Genomic DNA, 23,356 nt, shown 5'->3' on the forward strand with positions numbered 1-23,356 from the left:
AATGGAAAAAGCTCTATCTTATTTTATAAAATGGCCTATTTCTCCTAAAGCAAAAGAAACTCATTTTAAAATTGTTCATAAAATCTACCCGGTTTCTACTTTTTTAAATTCAAGATTTAAATTTGAAGTGGAACCATGTTCCTTTTGTAATTTATCTGATGAATCGTTGGAACATTTATTTTTCTCATGCCCTTTTTCTAAATTGTTTTGGTCGAATGTGAGAGATTGGTTGTTACTTAAATTAACAAACATTCCGGCCTTCAAAATATATCACATTTTATATTATATTGATCATTTGGATTCTCCTATATCTGATTTGGTAAATATAATTATTATTTTGGGTAAATATCATTTACATTGTAGTAAATGGAGAGGAGGCAAGCCCTCATTTCCCTGTTTCATAAATGAGTTCAAGTCCTTTTTTCTGTCCCTTAGGAAAATACAATCTTGTAACATGTCTATAAAGATTTGCAATGACATTTCCAAATGGTTATTATTTTAAGTAAGCTTAATGCCTCTCAAATGTTTTTGTGCCTTTATGCTTTTTTCTCTCCCCCTGGCTCTTATTGGATGTATTTTTTTTTGTCTTATTGTGAATGAATGTCTTGCACTTATGTTGATAAATTGATGATATCCTCACCGAGCTTTAAAATGTTCAATAAAACATTTATTAAAAAAAAAAATCCTTCAAAGCGTGCATTCGTGAACCGCCTACGTCACTTCCGCCGAAAGAAGGCTGTCCCAAATTTTTTTTAAAGACGAGACTCCTCCGAATGCGGCCCACGAATGCAGCCTACTTTTCCCCAATTTGAAGGATACATCTGATGTACACTCCGCGGCCTACCATTAGTGACTGAAAACTCATCTCTTTCGACTCCACTTCGAGCGATAGAATGACTAACAAAGAACTGCTAACAGAGCACTTATATACTAATAAAGGGCTGGCTTATCTATAGCCAGTTGAGTGGCACTTGAAATGTTTGGCTCTATGAAACCTGATGTTCTTATATGATTCTGTTTTCTTCAAGGTTGTGTCTTCCTGGTCGAATGTACTTATTGTAAGTCACTTTGGATAAAAGCGTCAGCTAAATGCAATGTAATGTAATAATGTAATGATGGCGAGATGAAGCCTTATGAAGCTTTGAAGCTTTCCAGCCAATTGGTTCGCAAAAGGGTTCATCTCATGAGGCTTCATCATGGGCTTCATTTGAACACAAACCCCCTGCTGGTCAAAGTGTGTAAAACAGGCAGATTGGACTTCTCAACAGTGTGCTCTATCTCATACCGAGTTCCCATTGAGTAAAGCCTTAGAATAACTCTAAACAACGAACATCAAATCATATTTTCATGTTAACAATATTGTATTTATTACAGTTTAATGATTGTGATTGAAAAGCCTAAGGAGGCTGCTAAACATTGCAAAGAGGGATTTATATTCCTTAAGAATATTCGTAAATGTAACCATGTTGTAGCCTGAGAAAGGCTAAACCATATCAAAGAATACACGTATTAACTACATTATATACTCCAAAACTACATACGGCAACGCAAATAGGACATTTGACACAGTGGTGTTTGGCAAAACAGAAAAAATAAAACCCGATAATATTAATCTGAACGAGAGAGATGAGTTATTGTTATTACAACGTGACTTCACTATTATTTAACAACTCCTTTTATTGGGTTAAGTACATTGTCAGATAAGTGAGAAATGGATTTAACTTCTGTTAGACAGCTATCGGGTAGTGACAGTGACAACTGTCACTCACAACCAAGTCGACCTGCCAAGACACTTCCGGAAAAGCATTCAAAAATAAAAGCACAACTAAATATTTCAATATGACGCAGTCAGTAATAAAGACCATGTTAACAGTGGTGGAAGAAGTACTCATATATTATTTGGTTAAGTAAAAGCTACACTACAGTGTAAATACTCAGGTACAAATAAAAGTCCAACCAAATATGTACTTAAGTAAAAGTTCCAAATTAGAAGCATCAAAGTATACTTAAAATACCAAAAGTAAAAATACTCAATTTGCAGAATGTCCTATTTAAGCACCATATATTTTATATTGTTGTATTATAATTATTGATGGATTTATGATTCCATCACTTCAGTGTTGCACATAATGAAAATAACGATGATAATGCATTAGTTGATGTATATGTTTTATTATAATCCAACACGGCAAAGTAAATATTAACTAAATTTGAACAAATAAATGTAGTGGAGTACAAGTATAAAGTAGCATAATGTGGAAATATCCAAGTACCTACATGTTTTACTCAAGTACTTGTATTTAATGTTATAGGTACATATATATATATATACACACACGGTTTGATTGTTCATACCGTGTGATTTATATTACTTATGGATGCGTCTCCTTAAGTAATATCAATAGAAATGTTATTGTTCATGTAGTGTTTGTAGTTCTCTTGAACATTCATGTGAACTCTAGAACTGTTGATCCGTTATACTTAGCTGCTGGAATTGGATAGGCAGACATGAACAGAACCCAGAGATAGTTCTCTTCACATTGTAGATTAGTTTTGTCTGTTTATGGCACTCTCCATGTTAGACATTCTTTCAAACCAAAATACTGCAATCCAGCTCCACACATTTTAAACTAAAATAAAAACAATCATATTCCTTCAGTATCATTTCTTTTATTGAAGATAAGTGAACACCTTGAATTTACAACATAACCCTTCTGCCAGGGGTTTCAGCTGAAAGGCATCTACTCCAAATCCTCTTGTAGGGACTGACTACTTCATTAACAGTGCAAGTCAACGTCAATGGAAGGTGGAAGAAAGGAAAGACATCGCTGTGAAGCCTGTGTTCTGCATTCTTGCCTGATAAATGACTTGATGCCAGCAGCCAGGGACTAAACTTCCAGCATAACAATTCAAAAAAGTTGAAGGCCAGATTTCAGCTTGTTAACATCACTGTGGTTCCAAAGGAGACCGTCAGCTGTTCTCACTGATGCAGAGACCGCAGAGGCAGTGTGTGTCGTGCTGCTGTCCAACTCCACCGGCTGGTCAAAGACAGTCATTGTTGAGTAGTTTTCCACCATGAGGCATGATGGGTCATCTGACTGTCCAGGTACTTTACCAAGAGGATAGTTCTTCCACAGAACCTTATCGGTGCACACCTGCCATGGAGAACCTCGGAGCAATTTAGCCTTTTCAGCCTGAGCATCCGCCCACTTGTGCTCGGAGGAGGACTCACTCCTTCTCTCCGCGTCAGACGTGGAGCGCCATCGCTGGCTGTGGCGCCGCGACTGCTGCAGCTTCTCATGCAAACTCTCCAGTGTGTATATGGGCTGTCGTTTGTGCTCCAGAAAAGTGTCACATTCAGAGGGGCCACTTTGTGTGTAGATGGAGCAGAGCTGGAACAGCCTCTGTCGGGTCTCCAGAGGCAGAGGATGCTCCATGTCGTCCAGGATTAACTGCAGCAGGTGAGGCGTGCTGACACAGGGAGCATCCAGGCATGCCGAGAGCAGCTGCTGCCACCTCAGCTGGATGCGGTTCACAAAGATCCTATCCTTCATCCTGGTCTTCTTCTGTCCCTTCGTTTCAAAATGGTATTCAAATTTGTTGCTGTTGCAGAGAATGATTTCTGAAATCCAAGTAGAAATGTAGAAAGCCCTTTGATTATTATTCTGCTCTTCGGCGAGCTGCTTCAGTTCAACAAACAGCTTCTCCAGGAGCACGTGAATGAAGGACGGGGAGTTGAGCACCTTCACGAGGGGCAGCCAGAAGCGCAGCAAGGTTTGAGGGAGTCTGAGCTCAAAAGGACCGGCGCTGTCAAAAGAGTCACAACCTAAAGTTGCCAGCTGTTCAGCAGTAGGGACTAGAAATCCATCTTCCAGCAACACGTCAATCAGCAGGTTGCTGGACTGCAAAGCAAACTGCTTGATCTCACCTAGCAACCAGCTCATGTCTGCAAAGGGGGGTGGCGACATGTTCTTCTCTTTGTCTTCAGGAAGCCCGTCAAAAGCCTGGTACTGCTCCTTCTCATAAGATATCAGCAGCTCCCGTGCATTCTTGTAGGCTTCCATTTCTTTTTGCCTTGCAATGAGCTCCCCCCCTTTCAGGTCAGCGTCCTCATCCTCTCCATCAGACTCTGACTCCCAGTCCTCACCGGGCCCTCCTCCCAGCTGCCTGGACCAGTACTCATGCTGGAGCCACTCCAACACCACCTTGCATCCCTTTCGACACCACTTCAAGGTGGGAAGCTTCCTGTGGGTGAAGTCATGCCTCAGGTCGACCACCCACGCTGGGATGTTCAGGTTCCCAGCCAGCCGCCTCAGGGGACGGGCTGTTTTCCCCTGCTGTCTCTCAGTGATCAAATTGACGAACCTAATAATACATAAATAAGAATAGCAATTATTAAACAAATTACAAGGAATTGGTTAAACGATAATAACTTCATTAACTCACAATGGAATAATCTAGAAAATGAAATGTATGGAATGGAAAAAATAACCATGAGAATCAGAAACCAAGTTCATATATTTGATGAACGATGGGAAAATGGGTAAGTTATAAAACATTTATAATGTGTTGTTAAAATGTGACAGTTAATCCATTATGTGTAAATGTATAAGTAATTATCAATGTGTGTGTTTTGTTTCTTTCTTCTCTTTTCCTTTATTGGATTGCTATGTAGATGTTGTATGCAGGACTTGTAGTAACAACAAATGTTTATTTTGTTATGTATGCCTTGTAATCAAATAATTTCTTCAAATGCAAAAAATGGTCGAACCTCATCAGGGCGGCTCCATAGAGCAGGACCAGGTCGTCTCCGTCCAGCTGGCCCGACCGGTCCAGCACCTGGCACCGAACCAGGTCCGCCGTGCAGTCCACCGCCACCGGGCTGCTGTTGGCGTACCGGCCTCTCCAGGCTGAGATCCGCTGCAGGGCATACCTCTGTAGAGCGGGATCCTTGGAGTACAGGTACTCCAGAACCTGGTCCCACTCAGCCTTGTTGGTCCACGCCACCACATGGCGTCTTTTCTCCGCGCTCCTTTTCTTCATGTTATCGGTGATAGAGGCGGTCGGTCGAACAGGTTAACAACTTACACACATACCTCTCCTGAACGCAGAGAAACGGGACTCCTGACGGTCGTTAAAAACAAAACCAGCTCTGAGTCGCAGCGTGGAAGTGTTCGGTTCGGATTGTATCGCATCCCGGAAGTGACGTCCTCTTCTTTAGTGTAATGGCGGACTACTAACCAACGTTGAAGGTGCGTGTCGCCACCTGCTGCACCGTAGGACAACTTTCTCACATATTTAAATAAAACCTGTGATGTTCGTATATTTAAAACATCCATTTGATTCTGAACTTGTTTGTCTTCTGTCACTAACAGCCCTTATGGCTCATGGATGTGTTGAGTTCCACTTTCTTCGCCACGGAAATGTCATGTTTAGTATTCTTCAACTAAATAAGCGTACCGCGTACTAGTATAATAATAATTCGAAATGCATTTATCTTGGGAATTGTATCTCATATTGCCACATGTTTCACTTTCAGGGGGTTTATTTATTTAATGCAACATTCATTTGACAGTCTGTTATATTCAAATGAATATGCAATGTTTATCCAACAGATGGAAATAAAAAGGGCTGTGAAATATATTGAAATATTATTATTAAATGAATTACATTACATTACATTACATTGCATTTAGCTGACGCTTTTATCCAAAGCGACTTACAATAAGTACATTCGACCAGGAAGACACAACCTTGAGGAAAACAGAATCATATAAGAACATCAGGTTTCAAAGAGCCAATCGTTTCAAGTGCTGCTCAACTGGCTAAGCCAGTCCTTTATTAGTATATAAGTGCTCTGTTAGCAGTTCTTTGTTAGTCATTCTATCGCTCGAAGTGGAGTCGAAAGAGATGAGTTTTCAGTCTGCGCTGGAAGGTGTGTAAGCTTTCTGCGGTCCTGATTTCAATGGGGAGCTCATTCCACCATTTTGGAGCCAGGATAGCAAACCCACGTGTTTTTGCTGATGGGAACTTGGGTCCCCCTCGCAGCGAGGGTGCAGCGAGTCGTTTGGTTGATGCAGAGCGTAGTGCACGTGCTGGGGTGTACGGTTTAACCATGTCCTGGATGTAGGAAGGGCCAGATCCATTCGCAGCATGGTACGCAAGTCTTGAAGTGGATTCTAGCAGTGGATTCTAGCAGTTACCGAAAGCCAGTGGAGGGAGCGGAGCGGAGGAGCGGCGTGGTGTGGGAACATTTTGGAAGGTTGAAGACCAGACGAGCCGCTGCATTCTGGATGAGCTGCAGAGGTCGGATGGCACATGCAGGTAGACCAGCCAGGAGGGAGTTGCAGTAGTCTAGGCGTGAGGTGACGAGAGCCTGGACCAGAACCTGCGTCGATTTCTGGGTCAGCTGTGGGCGTATTTTCCTGATGTTGAAAAGCGTGTATCTGCAGCAGCGGGTTGTAGCAGCGATGTTTGCAGTGAAGGACAGGTTGTTATCTAGGATCACACCCAGATTCCTTGCAGTCTGAGTCGGGGAAACAACAGAGGGGCCGAATAGAAGCAGTCTTTTAAAAGAACATTTATTTACACAAAAATTAACTAATATATTATTATTAATTATAATATATTTCAAATAACAATGAATAATAATAACATATATACAATAAAATAATGAATTATGAACTAGTTATAGTAATTAATTACATCACATTAAACTAGCTGCAACATTTTTTACGTAGATTAGTAAATGTAATGTAATGTAATTTAGTAAATGTTTTGTGTGTAGAATGGAGTTGAGCACATGCTTCACTGACTGTATACCTGTATACTGTATTGACATAACTGTTGATTTGCTGTAAAATGATTGGTCACTCATGGGGTGAGTTCTTATTAAACATTCATGGGTGCGTCTCACTTCGGTTATTTTTCATTTCCTCGCTCCTCGGGCTCTGTATCACCGGAAGTTGATTTGTCTGTGCGCCATCTTGAGCAATAGAGTGGCGAAGTCACTGGGACCTTATTTCGGAAAAATTATGTATTGAAGTCAATGGAGAGAGAAATCGTATCTTTCAATCCCGTTTGAATTGTGCCACGAATTACACATATGATGTTTGTCAATTAAAAAAATTATTTCCATGTCAAAAAAGTCACAGTTTGTCGTAAAACTGTTGAAATATAAGACTATGAAAAATACGCAACTAGAAAGACTACAAATCCCAGAGTCGCGTAAGTGATGTCATAACTGATGTCACAGTTGTTTTCCTCTGATAAAATATAAGAGATAGCTAATATAAGATAACTTTAACAAGATGCCTGTGTGCTTAGTACCAGGTTGTTATCATACCAGCAATGGGTCTTGCTCGTTCTTTCGCTTCCCGTCTGATGAAAGGACCAGGAGTGGCTGGATCAAGTTAGCTACCTAGCTAGTAGCAAGCACGTTAGTTAGCATTACAGTCTTAGCCTTGTCATTTTTATTAGCCTTAACATGAAGTAACATCAAGTAACCCAAAATATTAAACAGTAAGAGTAGTAGTCATATTTCGTGAACCCTTTGAAGAGTACTGTCACACCGGTGTGATCATTCTATAATACACAATTTAAGCCCGGGGAAGAAATGCTAACGCTAAAGCTACATTAGCATCGGCGATCTGTTCTACTTCATGCTATCTGCACAAATGGTTGACATTAAACATTAAAAAGACCAGGCAGTTCAGAGAGAATCAAAGGAAGGCAGGCAGGCAGGCAGCTTTGCATGACATTCTTCTGGACGTGTTTCATTGTGTTGATAGTGAGGGTAGTCAATCACTTTTTTGACAAGACAGTAGTGACGGCCATCTTGGTGACGTGTGTTGTTTTGAGAGTCTGTGAGAAATGTAGTTCATTAAGCATTTCACACACAAAAATGTGTTACTTCACAGTTTTACGACACATTTTTATTTTTTTGACTTGCAAAATTATCTTTTAAATTGACAAACATCATATGTGTACTCTATAGAGTGACGAAGTCCCTCCCCTTCCGGGGGAGCTCCATGGGACCTTATTTCGGAAAAATTATGTATTGAAGTCAATGGAGAGAGAAAGATTATCTTTTGATCCCGTTTGAATTGTGCCACGAATTACACATATGATGTTTGTCAATTTAAAAGATAATTTTGCAAGTCAAAAAAATTTAAATGTGTCGTAAAACTGTGACTTTTTTGACATGGAAATGATTTTTTAAGATTGACAAACATCATATGTGTAATTCATGGCACAATTCAAACGGGATCGAAAGATAAGTTTTCTCTCTTCATTGACTTCAATACATAATTTTACCGAAATAAGGTCCCATGGACCGGAAGTAGATGGGCGTGACTTCGCCAAGAGAACCGCAGTGACGCGTCCTAAAACCCGGAAGTAAGTTAGCATTTTTAGCACTTCCGGTTCCTTCGTCAAAAAAAAGCAATGCATTTTCTCCATAGGGTTTTGGAAAATAGCTCGAAATAAGGTCTGTGGTTGACACAAATTTAAGAGATAAATCACGTTTTGTTCGACAACAGTAGATACATCAGCACTGACTCCACTGGTGATTTTTGAAGAGTTTATGTGTCTGAAAAACGATGGTTGTTACCGAGTGGCTGAATAGGACTACAGAAATTGTCGAGGCCGTTGTACGGCATTATGCCTACACACGTAAACTCTCCCGCTAAGTTTGTTTTCCCCTGTGTTCTGCTTGAAAGCAAGTACCTGCCTATCTTTAGTAGCCTATCTGTAGTATCTTTAGTATCTGTATATCTATATCTTACCATTAGAATCTGTATTTTTGAAATTGTCATTTTTAACACCGTAGTTTTACAAATTATAGAACAATTAATTACCAGTGTTTTCTAATTTTACTCGGCAGTTCGTTTCGTTGGCTAACGTTAGCTAAAGCTAGCGCTACTAGTTAGCTACGCAATGGTTTGTTGCTTTGCTCCGGGTTGCAGCCACAGGTCTTCGCATGAAACGTGCACGTTCTATCGTTTCCCGGCCAATGTTTTCCAAAGCAGAGTCTGGATTCGTGCCATGAGGTAAGCTGACGTTACATTTTTGTCCATGTCACGGTGAAATGTAAATGATGGGTAGTGACTGTATCGCCATTTTAGAGATGGCGCTGCTGAAAAGACCGCAACATAAGTAAAGATAATGATTAGGAAAGGACGTCCCATTGCTCTTAAAACTAATTTCCCTGGTGGGAGGGACTAGTCACAGGGAAACGACGCAAGTGAGGGACGCAAGGAATCCATTTAACTGAAGTGAGAAGGGCCCCATGCTTCTAAACGCAGGGAAACGACGCAAGAATTTCATTTAACCGAAGTGAGATGTAGCCATAGGGCCCTTCTCACTTCGGTTAAATGGATTCCTTGCGTCCCTCACTTGCGTCGTTTCCCTGCGACTAGTCCCTCCCACCAGGGAAGCAGAGAGATGCAAGGAAACCACGAGAAGCAGGGAAATTAGTTTTAAGAGCAATGGGACGTCCTTTCCTCCGTTTGTGATGATGCTGCACAGCTGATCGTCTGACAGCAGCCAGCCCTGTCCCCATTATTTCCACACACACACTGTTAGTACACATTTACTGAGACAAACATTTGTATCATCTGTTGTAGACCCAAATAAATAAAATAAAATAAGAACTCATTCTCAAAAAAGATAAACGCCATTCTTAAAATGTATAAACGAACATTAGTTGGATTAATATTGATTAGAGTGCACAAAATAAATAAAATAATTCAGAGAAGAAAAAGAGATATGTTATCTATCAAAACCCAGTTAGATTAACATTCATTGGATTGCACACTTTGTTTGGATATGTAGCACATTAACATTTTAATAGCACTTAATAACTGACTGAATGGAAATGACAATAAATGAAAATGTAAAACGAAAAAAGCGATCATGAAAATATTTCCAATAAATGAAGAAAATGATTTTTGACCACTTTGTTGTTCAGATATATCACATATTTGTAACTAAATGATACATTCATTGAAACAAAACACGGTATAAACTAAGGAGTGACTCTCGTGAGGTTCATGTATTTTCTTCACTCCGCTGGGAAACTGCTCTCATGTTAAGAAGCATCAGATCAGTGCATGCACTGCATCGTCCAATCAGTGAGCGATAAGGGGGGCGGGGCGAGTGTCTGAGGATTTCATCGAAGGATGGTATGGTGGTTCCTCGGTTATAGCTCCTCCATTATCGCTCCTCGCCGCTCGGTCCTCTGGCAAAAATAAGGCCATTGGGACGGTACTCAAGATGGCGCAGACAAATCAACTTCCGGTGAGACGGAGACCGAGGAGCGAGGAAATGAAAAATAAGAGAAGTGAGAAGGGCCCATGGTCTGATCTGATCATGCTCATATTGTTGCTCAATGGCAGTTATGCAATGGAATGTGGAATGGTTTTATTATGTAATGTGACACGTTTAGAAACAAGACCTCACATGTCAAACACAGCACTGATTATTGAGAAATATTAGATGGGATCCTGATCCAGTACTCAGAATGTATACTTAAGTAAAAGAAGCAATACGAAATTGCGTAAACACTGTTAAGTAAAGTACAAGTAAAAGTCCTCCATTGAAATGTTATTCAAGTACAAAAACATTGACATCTAAATAAAATGATAAGGGCATCACAAGTAAAAGTACTTGTTATGAGTAATGGCCCATTTTAAATTATTATATATAAAGTATTATGGATTATGAATGCATAAACAGGCCTATCATAGCTGTTAAAGGTTGAGTTCATATTATTAACTTTGTATACTACTGCTCTTAAACTATATTATATGTATGTGTTAGTTTAGTTTTACTTTGTATTATCTGATCATCTGAAGTAACTAGTAACTAAAGTTGTCAAATGAAGGTACTGCACTAAAAAGTACAATATCGTCTTCAGAATGCAATGGAGTACATGCCCTTTCTACCAGTCAATATTAGAGCAAAGGGTCATGTCAACATGTCCTCATCATGCTCCTCAGGCTTGCTTTTATAGAAACAATTTCACTTAGTGTAATACTCAGTCGGTACTGTACTCAATTGCACATTTAAGATGCGACCTGAGTTTTTTCATTTATATTTCTACTTAACTACATCATAAAGGGGAACGTTTCTCATCGTCATAACTACATTGTAGCTATGTTCGTATGACAAATAAAAACCTTGAACCTTGACTACACTACATTTCTGACAGCTTTGATACTTTAGTGCCTATCCAGTGAAATCAATGTGCAGTAGGCTATATGTCTAATTGGTGGTTTTATGTCTGATAAACTAAATGATGAAGTGTTCCATTAAGGGACAGACGTCAGGGCAACCAGAATCACAGACGCCGGTAGAAACAAGTCAAACATGGGCATTTGGCTGCAGTCTGTGCCACGGACCTATCATTAAGTTATATGCTATATATTAGTTTAAGGTAGCCTGGGATCAGCAGTATACATTTATTTAAGAAACATTATGAGGGCAATCAAAAGACAAAACACGGTTATAAAAAAATAAAAAGATTGTTTGTGAATAATACTACATAAAACACATTAAGAAAATATGTTTTTATCAACATATGGAATATTTGGTCAGGCTGTAAGATGTTAGCAACATTTAAAATGAACAAAAAGCAGGCTGTGTATTTTATGGTGTTTGCTCTTTTGCAGAGCTCAACTTCATTTGTTTTACTTTGATCCCAAGAGCAACTAGTAATGATACAACTAATGCTACAAATAATGATCCTGATAGTATCAACATGTCATGGTTTCTTGAAGAATCTCCACAGACAACATCGGTGATGCTGCTTCCTTCTTTCAGCGTTGCCTGGGTTCCCGAGCAGCTGGGAAAAGATCAACGAAAAACAGATTCAGTACTTTGTGTTTGAAATGAAACTTGAAAAAGATATACAACACTGTGCTAAAAGTTTTAGGCAGGTGTGAAAAAATGCTGTACATTAAGAATGCTTTCAAAAATATGAATTATAAATGTTTATTGGTTATCAATCTACAAAATGCAAAGTGAGCGAACAAAATAAATCTAAATCAGATCTTGCTTTCAAACCAGCATCAAGTCCTACAGGGACTCTTACAAAGTCAGGGGTATGATCAACCAATTATACCACACAGGGGCTAATGATCATCAGTTTTACATGTAGGTTCAAACAGTCGTCCACTGAAACAGAAGGAGCTTTGTGTGAGGCTTAACACTGGGTGAGGAACAGCCAAAGTCTGCTACCAAGGTGAGTGTGGAAGACAGCCACAAAGACATCCCTCCGACATGGAGACGAGGCCGAGCGACTCAACTATGCTGGAAAACATAGGAACTGTGATGCAGATCAACGGCAGCTTGTGCTCTCGACTGTTGAAATAATTGTCTACACAAAAGGGCTGGCGGAAATGTATTCTGCAGCCGGACAACGACCCAAAACATACTGCCGACGTCCTTAAGAACCATCTTCAGCATGAAGAAGAACAAAACGTCCTGGAAGTGGTGGCATGGCCTCCACAGAGCCCTGATCTCAACACCATGCAGTCTGTCTGGGGTGACATGATGAGACGGAGGGATTTGAGGAAGCCTATCCACAAAAGATCTGCGGTTAGTTCTCCAAGATGTTCGGAACAACCTACCAGCAGAGTTCCTTCAAAAGCTGTTTGCAAATATACCTGGACAAATGGATGTTGTTTTGAAGGCAAAGGGTGGTCACACCAAATATTGATTTGATTTAGAGTTTGTTCACACCTGCCTAAAACTTTGACACAGTACTTTATAATGATGTTACAAGTACAGAGAAGGACACGGATTAAAAACAAATCAATATTAAAATGCAAACATTTGGAAAAGGTCTATTGAGAGTTCTGTTTTGTGAGCAAATCAAGTAAAACTGGAGGATGTTTGAATCTCCCGTGGATGGGAAAGATTGGTCCATCACACATACAGATAAAGCCACACATCACAACTGTCTGATGGTCATTTCGTGGTGCGGGGCAGGAAGAGCCCTACTTGTTTCAGTACTGCCATAACAAACAAACCCTTACGTTGTCCAGTCGGTGCAATTCACACCATGCTCTGAAAAGAAGCCAGACGGACAGGGTTCACACTGTGCATCCTCTCTGCTGGTTCCTTAGAGACGGGGACACGGGAGAGATTAGTCACACAGCCAGCAGACAACATCCAGTCATGATCCTACGTTCACACTGCAGGAGATCAGGCCTCACGGTCTAAAAGTTCATTCAGGAAATGAATACAGTACATTTCCAGTCACAATTTTAAGATGAGTAATTTAAAGGTTATCAGGATGGTTACTGAAACGTACGAGGTCATCATATCCGTCTCAGAAACCCTCATGTGCTGCAGGACTCGTAAAGAAACTGGGAGGGGTTCCTGTCATGTGAGCGTCTGCACCTCGGGGTATAGTCCAGTAGAAAGTCTGATCAAAAGTTAAAGGGAACCTATCATGCCAAATGTACTTTTAATGTCCTTTCTACACATCCCCGGTGTGTCAGGGAACTCACAAAGTGTCAGAATACAAACCCCCCTCTCTTTCCCTCCGTACCCACATCTCTAAAAACGGGGGTACAACGGCGCTGATCAAGATTTGCTGCTGATATGACGTAACATCGGAAATGTGGACCCACGGCCCTATCAGAAACGTTGCCATCAGAAACAATGGCCGACGTGTTTTGGCCGTAATATGGTCTTTGTTTACATTAGCAAGCACCAGAGCACAGAGACAAAGCATTTGAGCCCCATACTGTGTCAGAAATAATGCTCGATGTGGTTTGGAACAGGATATAGCCTTTAATAGGGATGGGTACCGAGCCCCGGTATTAAGGGGCCCGGAGCTGAATTATTAAAGACCGTGGTACCGTTAAGCTCCGACGTTAGCGGTCTGTTTATCGGTACTGGAGACATGTAAACAATATGTCATGTGTATTATTGCTACACAAACATTATATTGCAGTTTTAGTGTCGCCAACTCCGTTTCTAACACGCAAAAAGACTGCAAAATGCTTCTATGATTATTGTTAGTATTTTCGATCTCTCTTTCCCGCCTGCTCGCAAGGGGGCGGGGCAGTTTACACACACGCAGCTGCTACATGCAACACACACACACACACACACACACACACACACACACACACACACACACACACACACACACACACACACACACACACACACACACACACACACACACACACACACACACACACACACACACACACACACACACACACACACACACACGGAGGAGATGGCGGAGAGAACGCGCTCCGAGCTGTGGTTAAATGTTACCCGTCTCGATGGGGACAATGCTCGTTGCCAAAAGTGCAATAAGAGTTTAGCATGTAAGGGCGGTAACACGAGCAGTTTGTCTAAACATCCAGACGGAGGAATGCACCGGGTTGGACTGTCTTTCTAGCAGCTCTGTAGCTCCATCCACGAGGAACGTTTCCACGTCAGGTGTTCTGTATGCTAGCAGCAACACATGGAGCTAACTACATTATACAAACATGGGTTAATGATTAGAGGAAACTGAGTTATTTAGTTTGTTAAAGTTTCAGCTATTCTGTTTACAGTTCTGTCATCACATTATTTAATACGATTTGTTAAAACATTGTTGTTTCTTTTGATGTGAAATATTATGTATTTAATTTAAATAAAAAGCAATGTTAGTTTTGTTAACAATTTGTTTAGTTAGTTGACCTTATTTTTCTCTCCAAAAGAACCGATAAGAGTACCGTTAAAAGACCGGACCGATAAGCGGTATCGATAAAAGTAGTAGTACCGTTAAAACCTTAACGATACCCACCCCTAGCATTTAATCACGGCAGCATTTAGCTGCATCTGCCGGTAGAATTCTGAGCAGGCATAAGCTCCCCCTCTTTTTCAAGCTAAGGACCCAGATCAGCCATTCTCTCACAGGGCTGGAATAGAGGGGTATGAGGGATGTCTAAAATGCATGATCTATTTTGAGCAGAACCCATCATATATTTGTATATACCCCAGACCCATAATATATGCCTAATAGGAGACCTTTAAGATCAACTTCTATTAAGCCCCGAGGGGAAAAGTAGTTTTGCACTGGTGTTAGTTTAGAAAAACACACGCCCGATACACACACACCTATAGACCTATCGGCACTAACGAAGAGGCGGGGGGGAAATGGGGATTCAGGCGGTGTTTACAAGAGAACGAAACGGGTTGTATCTGCTACTTTTCTCTCGCGTTCGTTCACACGAGGCCGTAACGGAACCACGGAAATGGACCCCGCAAACGATAACGGGTCCCAAGGAGGATAGATCTGCGGACGGAACGCTCTGGGGGGCCAAACGGCTCCATGTGTACGTCCTATACGATCATTTCCTGATAACGATGAAGCCATACCCCCACCTCTGCAGCATGCTCAGTAGCTACTGAGCATGCTGCAGATGTTAGTGCAACATCTACAGCTCCTCTACCACAACCATCAGCAACAAGTGGACATGGAGAATTACATGAACTACATGTTGCTAAATCCACCGCGGGGCATACACAGAAGGGCAACCATGGCAACCATGCTCGGGGGTCTTCTTCGCTGCTTTTGGTGTATTTTGTGGCGAAAGTACAGCGCCACTTACAGGCCCGGCATATGTACTACAGCGTTTCCAGTGGTCTCGTGTGAACGGACACGTTAAATGAACCGAATGCGAGTGAACGGAAGACTTTTTTGATAATGTTTGCGCTCCCGAGTAAATGGGGTCTCAGTGGCTCGAGGACACCTCTGTAGTGCCCAGGAGGCTGTTGGCACCTCTCCAGCTACTCTCCAAATACACTCCGTATTTTTGGTCCATGCAGGACTTGAACCGGCAACCCTTTGCCAAGTCCATACAGACTGAGCCACCCCATGACTATGAGAAAAACCAGGACAAGCCTCAGACTTCAGAGTGCATGTAAACTGTCAGGAGAGTGTGCCCTGTACTTTACTTACCAGGTTCTTTGATCCTCTCCCCAGGTACACACTGTGTATGTGTTTGTGCCGCACTGCATCCTGTAGCATCAAAATGTTTGCAGAAATACCCATCTATAACTTCACAGACTGTGTCAGTTGTGTCTGAACAGACGTGCAGGGCAAAGAGACCGTGGCCTAAAGAAACAGACAGAAAGAAACAGTAAATGCATGAAAACCTCGCTAATGAAAAAGAAAATAGGATTATGTGCTAATATAAATACATACAACCAACACATCTTAAATACTCAGAGAATTGTTGGTGGAATATGATAGACGTCTTGGTTACTGTCAGTTTTCAGTTCAGTCATTTATCACTAAGAGACAGTTTATGAAAATACAGTGTAATGACGCATTTAATGGACTAATAAAATATTATTTAAATGAAGTCTTAATTAATTATTATGGGTATATATTAAATATAACTTTTAATTTAACACTGTCGAACTCTCTTCACCCTTGCATAACCAATGTAGCAGCTGCTTGTTGACTACATCTAACTTACACCCCCCCCCCCCCCCCCCTTTCTCCCCTCTCCACATGTGAAGAGACCTGAAGCAGACCTGACCTGATTGATGTTATGCATTTCCCTCATTTGCTCAGCATAGAGATAAGCATATGCTTACATAAATGTTTATTTGCACATATGTTTAGGTTTGGAACACAGTAGGCATCAGTTCTGTTGTGTGATAGTTGCATTCATTATCCGTTCACGCATTATAGACATACCTGAGTCACAGGAGGTGCACGTGAAACATTTACCCATTCCGTTGGGCTGGTTCATAAAAGTCCCGTTCTTACAGTGGCTGCAGCGAGTGCCTGACCGTGATGTGCAGTCTCTCTGAACAATGGTTCCTGTTCAACAACCAAACACTGTCAGCATCTCAACATCAAGACATGAAGGCAAATTACAAAATGAAGATTAGAGTCGGTAACAATATGTGCATCCCGTTCAGGTCTTTGATGGAGCACTTCAGGGAGCAGAGCCAACTTCAGCTTCGTACATCCCAGTTAGATTCATCAGTTAAAAAGCTCTCACTGACCGGATGCTTGAATACTTTCATAGACAGAGATGTAAGTACCTTCGCTGCACATCGGACAACATTGCCCATTTGTTGTAGGATATTCTTTAGGACGACAGCAGAGCCCCGGTGCCAAGAAGGCTGCACACCCTGTTGAGAGACACAGTTCAGTGTTAAGTGGTAGTCTGCGCTGTACATTCACATACTAGTGATGTGCCAGTTAAGACTTCGCAATGTATCCTTTACTTTGAATGTATCCCTTCATACAGTCTCTGGTTGATACATGTTAATGCATTTAATCGTTCGACTTTTGATACTTTTCACGCTTTTAATTTGTATAATACACCAAACAGTTTTATAGTACGCATCGAATACTTTTTTGGAATATTTCTTGAAAACTATATTCTACATTTTACAGTGTATTGCAACCAACATCCTTTCATACACCAAGGGTTCCGTGCAGGCTGAACTACATCAATGTTTTGTAGAAAGATGCCTTGAATAATCCTGGTGAATTTCCCTTGTGAAAAATATTAATATCTGTCCAAGTATGCAATATGGGGTTTCCAAAACCACTTCACGTAGTAATGCCAATCTGCTTGTTATACTACAAGACTTCAAAGTGAAGACATATTTTGGGTAATTTTTTATTGTGTCAACTCTACCAAAATCACGTCACACATTAATTGTCTCACGTAGGTCAAGCGACAACACTTATTTGTTTAAAATCAATTATTTTAAGGATCCTAATGTTCCTGGTAAAAAGTATATTGTCACCAAGATCAGCGTTTCAACGGAGCCCCGCGCCCCCCCTGAAATACAAGGTGTTTTTTTTTTATTTGATATATATATATATATATATATGGCACCAAATCGCAACTGAAGTAATGCATCTACGGTCACTTTTCCCATTGAACATGTGTTAAATAGACTAAATGTCATGTATCCAATTGATGTGCATGGTTCAGTGTCTGACTTGTTTATTCTCTGCAGATTTGACTCGGATAATGACTGACTTTCATTTTCAGATGTGAGTTTAGTGTGTTTGACCCTAAGTAACACTGATGCATTAATCAGTCAAATAATTCATAAATATATTTCCCGTAAAGTATTTGTGTATAAGCAGCAGGGACCCATTCATGTGCAATGTGATGTTATTAGCAAACTTTCTTTATAACTACCATGATGCCACCAGCATTAACTCCTCCCTCAGACCTGGATCAGTTCCCCCCCCTCTCTCAAACTGGCTGCTGTCACACCCATTCTCAAAAGACCCGGACTCACACCTGACATCATGTCCAACTTCCGGCCCATCTCAAATCTCCCCTTTCTGTCAAAAAGACTTGAACGTGTCATTGCCTCACAACTAAAATCCCACCTCGGCTCCAATGACCTCTTTGAGGCATTTCAATCCGGTTTCCGGTCAAAACACAGCACCGAAACAGCTCTTCTGAAAATCACGAACGACCTCCTTCTCTCCTCTCACTCGGGCAACCTGAGCATCCTCATCGACCTCACCGCAGCACTCGACACCATCAACCACGCCATCCTGCTGTCCCTCCTCGAATCATCCCTCAACATCACCGACACTGCACTGCAGTCACATTGTATCTGGATAAGTACGGCAAAGTGCAGAATACCGTTTTGATAAGGGATAAATGTGTGTGGTATTTAATATTAAAAATGACCGCTGGTTGATAGCCACAGAACTCGGATCACAGTTTACCACAGCTCTCCACGCTGCGTTGGAGATCGGTGTAAACAACTCAGACAGACTCATGTTTCACTAACAGACTGTATGAAAGTATAAACGGGTCTCAATCAACTCGACATCATATTAATAACGATATATGATACAAATATAAGACTGACAACAAGAACAAGCCACATAAATCGTATCACAATGTATCCTGGGCGGAGCTCTCCACAGCTGAAGACTTCTCAATGCTGCTTTCAAACTGCGAGTAAACAACGTGTGCTTCACTTGGAGGCTGTCTGAAGGTATAGACGGGTCTCAGGTGGACTTTGTATCACATTAAGAATTATATTCAGTAATAATTCTGATAATGAAAATAACTGGTTTAAATGATTTATTCAAGCTTGCAATGTTTTGAACAGACATCCCCAGTCACCTGTGTCTTTTTGTAGTCCTCGCTGTACGCGTCCGGATATCGGCATCGCAACCACACACTGGGACTTAATGTGCATCGAAGTGTTCCTTTGGAGCCAAATACCAAAAGAAGAATGTAAACGACAGAAGAAGCGGTCGAAATGTGTATTAACTGGTTATTCGACAGAAGAAGCGGGCGAAATATGTATTTCCTGGTTATTCGACAGAAGAAGCGATCGAAATGTGTATTTCCTGGTTATTCGAAAAAGGTCACGCCATGTCACAAATAATAGAATGACGCCAGTTGTCTCATGGCTCAAGTATACTGTAAAAAAGGCACCATAATGTAGTAGTGCGACGTCGTGTATCAGATGTTTTGATAAAACACTGTCTACATTGCTCTGTTTGGAAAGTAACGTTGTTAGTATTTTTAACGTTTTCTAACACAGTTAACTTTGCCAAGGTACGTCATGAACCCTGTAAGATACTCACCGAGGACAACAAACACTGCGAGCATCGTAACTCATGACTATCTATCTCATATAGATATTACGTTTTACAAACAAAAGCAAAAAATACAAATGTAAGACGTTGCGTACTAGTCCTTGTCACATGGATATGGCTAGAAAGGATCTCGCGAGAGTTTGCAAGTCAACGTGGCTGAATGTTGACTTGCCTGTGAATAAAAATAAACCATAGTGTTGGTGATCTACAGTGTTGTCATTCTTTTTTGAACAGCAAGACCGCTAACACCCTATTTCAACAATCACACTCCCTGTAATTGACATAATTAATAGATAGTTTAGCTTCTCACCATCATTTGCTGTGGCCCACTGATGTTAACGATCGTAACTGAAAGGCTGCCTGCCAAACGTAAACATTCCATGGGAGCCTGCCTGCCTTGCCATCTCCAGAATGCTTTCGGGCTGTGAGTAAACAACTTGTGTTTCACATAGAGGCGGTCTGAAGGTATGGACAGCTATCAAAGCTACTATACATCACATTAAGAACGATGTACAACTGAAACTCTTACACAAATATATTGTTAAAATGATTTATTAAAGTTCGCAATGTTTTGCACAGGCATCTCCACAGTCACCTACTTTGTCATGTTCTAGTCGTCACTGTAAGCTTCACGATATCAGCTTCTCACTCACAACCTCACATACGCGTACTGAACGTGCATCAAAGTCGTCCTATTCAGTCAGACATACCAAAAGATGAATTTGAACAACACGCGAAGCGATCGAGATGTTTCTTTCCCAGTGAGTCAACAATGGGTCCTCAAGGTACACGCCCCAATACATCTGTCGAAAATAATAGAATATCACCAGTTGTTCGGGCCACAATTTGTTCGGTAACACCCTCACTTGCGTCGTTTCCCTGCGTCTAGGCTATGGAGCTAATTTCCTGCCATAACTCCACAAACAAATGCCTCATGATTCACTAACAAACACAATGTGGTTTGCAAATACAAAATACCATCTACAAACTAATGCATTTAGTTTTGCAAAGAAAAAACATATCTATCAAATAAACACATACCATTTTTCTAATAAATCATGTTTCAGAGACAAATTCAGCTTAGGTTTTACAACTACAAAACTTGTTTTTACAAGTACAACACTTTTTCTTCTCACGGCGGAATATTAGAGAGGGGTCTGCCTGCAGACCTCCACTCTCAGGACAGTTCCGGTGCAGACCTCCACTCTCAGGACACCTCCACTGTCAGTACAGGAAGTGCACGCTAAGAATTCCAAAATAAAATCACCACTATCAGTACAGTGCCACTTTCCAAACAGGAATGCACGCAAATACAAATAAAATCGGATCGTGACACTTATTATATACATATGTATATATATATATATATATATATATATATATATAGACACCTTGTATTGTAGTTACTATCAGTAAAGCCGCAGCGCCACTTTCCGAACAGGAAATGCACGCAAATACAAAATAAGATCGTACTGACACTTATTATATACATAAAGTATATAGATATAAAAATAGGGACACCTGGTATTGTTTACTCTCAGTACAGCACCACTTTCCGAACAGGAAATGCACGCTAATACAACATAAAATAGTACTGACACTTATTATCTATATAGATATATCTATATAGATATATTTATTTATATATATAAATACGACATCTTGTATTTTAGTTACACCCGCTAGACAACAGTGGAAGGTTCGAGAAACAACCGTGTTGGCCGGGTGCACCCGTGGGACCCCTGGACGGCGCGTCTTGGTCACGCTTCATATCGGCCGGCGCGGAGGCCCTCCGACAGTGGGTCGTGTTTGCCATTCGATCAATGAGAGGAGAGGAGAAAAATGCAACAAAAATTGTCAAAATCCGTTAATACATGGATGAGTGTGGGGGGGGGGGGCTGGACACAGGCCGTGGGGGGACACCCAAGGCCGTGCAATGTCCCCGGTAGAAACCGGGTGAAATAGCCAAAAAAATAATAAAACCGGGGAAAAGTGGAAAAAAGTGTCCGAAAATAGGCACTCGTGAGGAGGGCAGAGTCCCCTGTCAACTCCCGTTACATTCCTCCATGGTGTCATTTGAGCGAAACACTTTTACGAGAACCAGGCTGGGGGGGTCAAAAGGGCTTGACCAAGGTCGACCCAAAGTGCACGGTGGTCTGACTCATCACCTCCGTGATGAGTCTCCATCGTGATTTGAAAACTTCCATCAAACGAGTCCTTCGGTGGGCGGGAAAAAAACGCATCAGAATCGTCACTTCCTGTACTGACAGTGGAGGTCATAGATATATATAATGTTTGAGGTGCAATAAACGATACAGCAGCTTTTTGGCATGTTAAAACTATTATTTTCTGCCGCTCATGAGAGTAACAGCTGGCGAAATTACAGCCTCGCCTACTGATTTTAATTGAACCATATATCGAGCCCGATTCTCGATTTCAAAGGTGTGCTCTAAAATGATATTTATAAATGACTATTATCATTATTATAAGCAAGACAATAAATGGCAAAGATATGTAGAAAATAAACGTATTTCAGATACGTTCATAACAAACGTAACGTGGAAGAAAATATGTTTCTAGAAGATATGTAGAAAATAAACGTGTTTGAGATACGTTCATAACGATAGTTACGGCTGTAACTACGGTTCTATGAGTCCCGGATGACCGCCAGAGGCGGTGCTTTAGCACTGGATATGTCCGTCGCGCGCATGCGCAGCTCGAGTACCAATAACAACAAAGTCACCTGTGACCCACGTGACACCGGCTATATCCGCCGGTATTGTCAGAGGATCTGTTCCCCGAATCTTCTCGCGAGCACACAAGAATTCTGAGTGACAGGGAACTCTGGCGGTCATCCGGGACTCATAGAACCGTAGTTACAGCCGTAACTATCGTTCTATTTCGTCCCTACTGACCGCCAGAGGCGGTGCTTTAGCACTGGATGACCTATACCAACAATGTCATGAAGAATCCAAGCCCTTGCTCACCCCTGGAAGCAGCGGAGCTCGGCAAAAGAACCACGCCCAAAGAATGGGGAGTGGCGACATTGACCTGATGACAACTGGAGAATGTGCCAGAAGACGCCCACGACGCCGCGGCGCAGATGGTCTCCAGGGGCACCCCTCTCAGGGCAGCCCAATATGTTGAGATGCTCCTTGTAGAGTGGCATCTCAGCCTGGTGGCAGGGGGCGGCCACTGGCCCCGTAAGCCTGTGAGATGGTATCGACAACCCAGTGGGGAAGCCACTGGTTAGAGGGCCTAACCTCCTTTAGTGCCGCCAGGGCAAACTCAAGAGTTGCTCCTCCTGCCGTATACAGGCAGTAGCCTTGATATACGCCCTTTGGGCACCCCCCGGGCACAGCAACTTCGATGTGCCGTACTCCTGAATGTCAAAGCGTGCCAGCTGGGCAGGCTGATTGAAGTGAGTTTGTGGAAGGACCCCGGGCGGGAATGCCACATTTGCCCAAAGGGCAACGCATGAGAGTCCCACCTCGGGCATGTATTGTTTATGGAGAGGACATGCAACTCCCCGGCTCGCTTCCCTGAGGCTATGGCAAGCAGAAATGCTGCCTTTGTGGGCAGCCACCTAAGCCCCACCTGGGCCAGGGGCTCGAAGGGAGGAGGTGATAGGGCATCCGGCAGCAAGGGCAGGTCCCAAGCCGGAGCCCTCGGGGTGCAAGGGGGACGCTGCCGTAAAGCCCCTCTCATAAAGAAGGACACCGACCT

The 23,356-nt window shown here is 41.8% G+C and overlaps 2 protein-coding genes across 5 annotated transcripts; both read right to left on the minus strand.

The window, feature by feature from the left end:
* Window positions 1-2,654: 2,654 nt before the first annotated feature.
* On the minus strand, window positions 2,655-5,257 carry las1l (LAS1 like ribosome biogenesis factor). Its single transcript, XM_034087888.2, has 2 exons — window positions 4,772-5,257; window positions 2,655-4,365 (listed from the first exon to the last, which is right to left on the minus strand). The coding sequence occupies exons 1-2, from the start codon at window positions 5,041-5,043 to the stop codon at window positions 2,910-2,912; spliced, it is 1,728 nt and encodes a 575-aa protein (XP_033943779.1). The 5' UTR covers window positions 5,044-5,257; the 3' UTR covers window positions 2,655-2,909.
* A 6,191-nt stretch (window positions 5,258-11,448) lies between these two features.
* On the minus strand, window positions 11,449-20,008 carry LOC117449538 (tumor necrosis factor receptor superfamily member 14-like). 4 transcript variants are annotated; one of them, XM_034087274.1, is made up of 7 exons: window positions 19,941-20,008; window positions 19,149-19,234; window positions 17,077-17,166; window positions 16,724-16,849; window positions 15,977-16,132; window positions 13,041-13,125; window positions 11,449-11,845 (listed from the first exon to the last, which is right to left on the minus strand). In XM_034087274.1, the coding sequence occupies exons 2-7, from the start codon at window positions 19,222-19,224 to the stop codon at window positions 11,650-11,652; spliced, it is 729 nt and encodes a 242-aa protein (XP_033943165.1). In that variant the 5' UTR covers window positions 19,225-19,234; window positions 19,941-20,008; the 3' UTR covers window positions 11,449-11,649. The 4 variants fall into 4 exon arrangements, with proteins under 4 accessions (XP_033943165.1, XP_033943164.1, XP_033943163.1 ...); XM_034087273.2 differs by lacking the exon at window positions 19,941-20,008 and adding an exon at window positions 19,619-19,758 and having other exon boundaries at window positions 16,757-16,849; XM_034087272.2 differs by lacking the exon at window positions 19,941-20,008 and adding an exon at window positions 19,619-19,758.
* Between the last annotated feature and the right edge of the window lie 3,348 nt (window positions 20,009-23,356).

This window comes from Pseudochaenichthys georgianus, chromosome 7, assembly GCF_902827115.2.
Source record: "Pseudochaenichthys georgianus chromosome 7, fPseGeo1.2, whole genome shotgun sequence".
Taxonomy (NCBI): Eukaryota; Metazoa; Chordata; class Actinopteri; order Perciformes; family Channichthyidae; genus Pseudochaenichthys; species Pseudochaenichthys georgianus.

Excerpts from the sequence above, each read along its gene's own strand:
- las1l (XM_034087888.2), bottom strand. The coding sequence starts at position 5,043 with ATGAAGAAAAGGAGCGCGGAGAAAAGACGCCATGTGGTGGCGTGGACC. Across the intron at positions 4,366-4,771 it reads TATGGAGCCGCCCTGATGAG|GTTCGTCAATTTGATCACTG; the intron begins GTTCGACCATTT and ends ATGTATTATTAG.
- LOC117449538 (XM_034087272.2), bottom strand. The coding sequence starts at position 19,653 with ATGAGTTACGATGCTCGCAGTGTTTGTTGTCCTCG. Across the intron at positions 19,235-19,618 it reads CGCAGTGTTTGTTGTCCTCG|GAACACTTCGATGCACATTA; the intron begins GTGAGTATCTTA and ends TTGGCTCCAAAG. Across the intron at positions 17,167-19,148 it reads AGGACTACAAAAAGACACAG|GGTGTGCAGCCTTCTTGGCA; the intron begins GTGACTGGGGAT and ends GTCTCTCAACAG.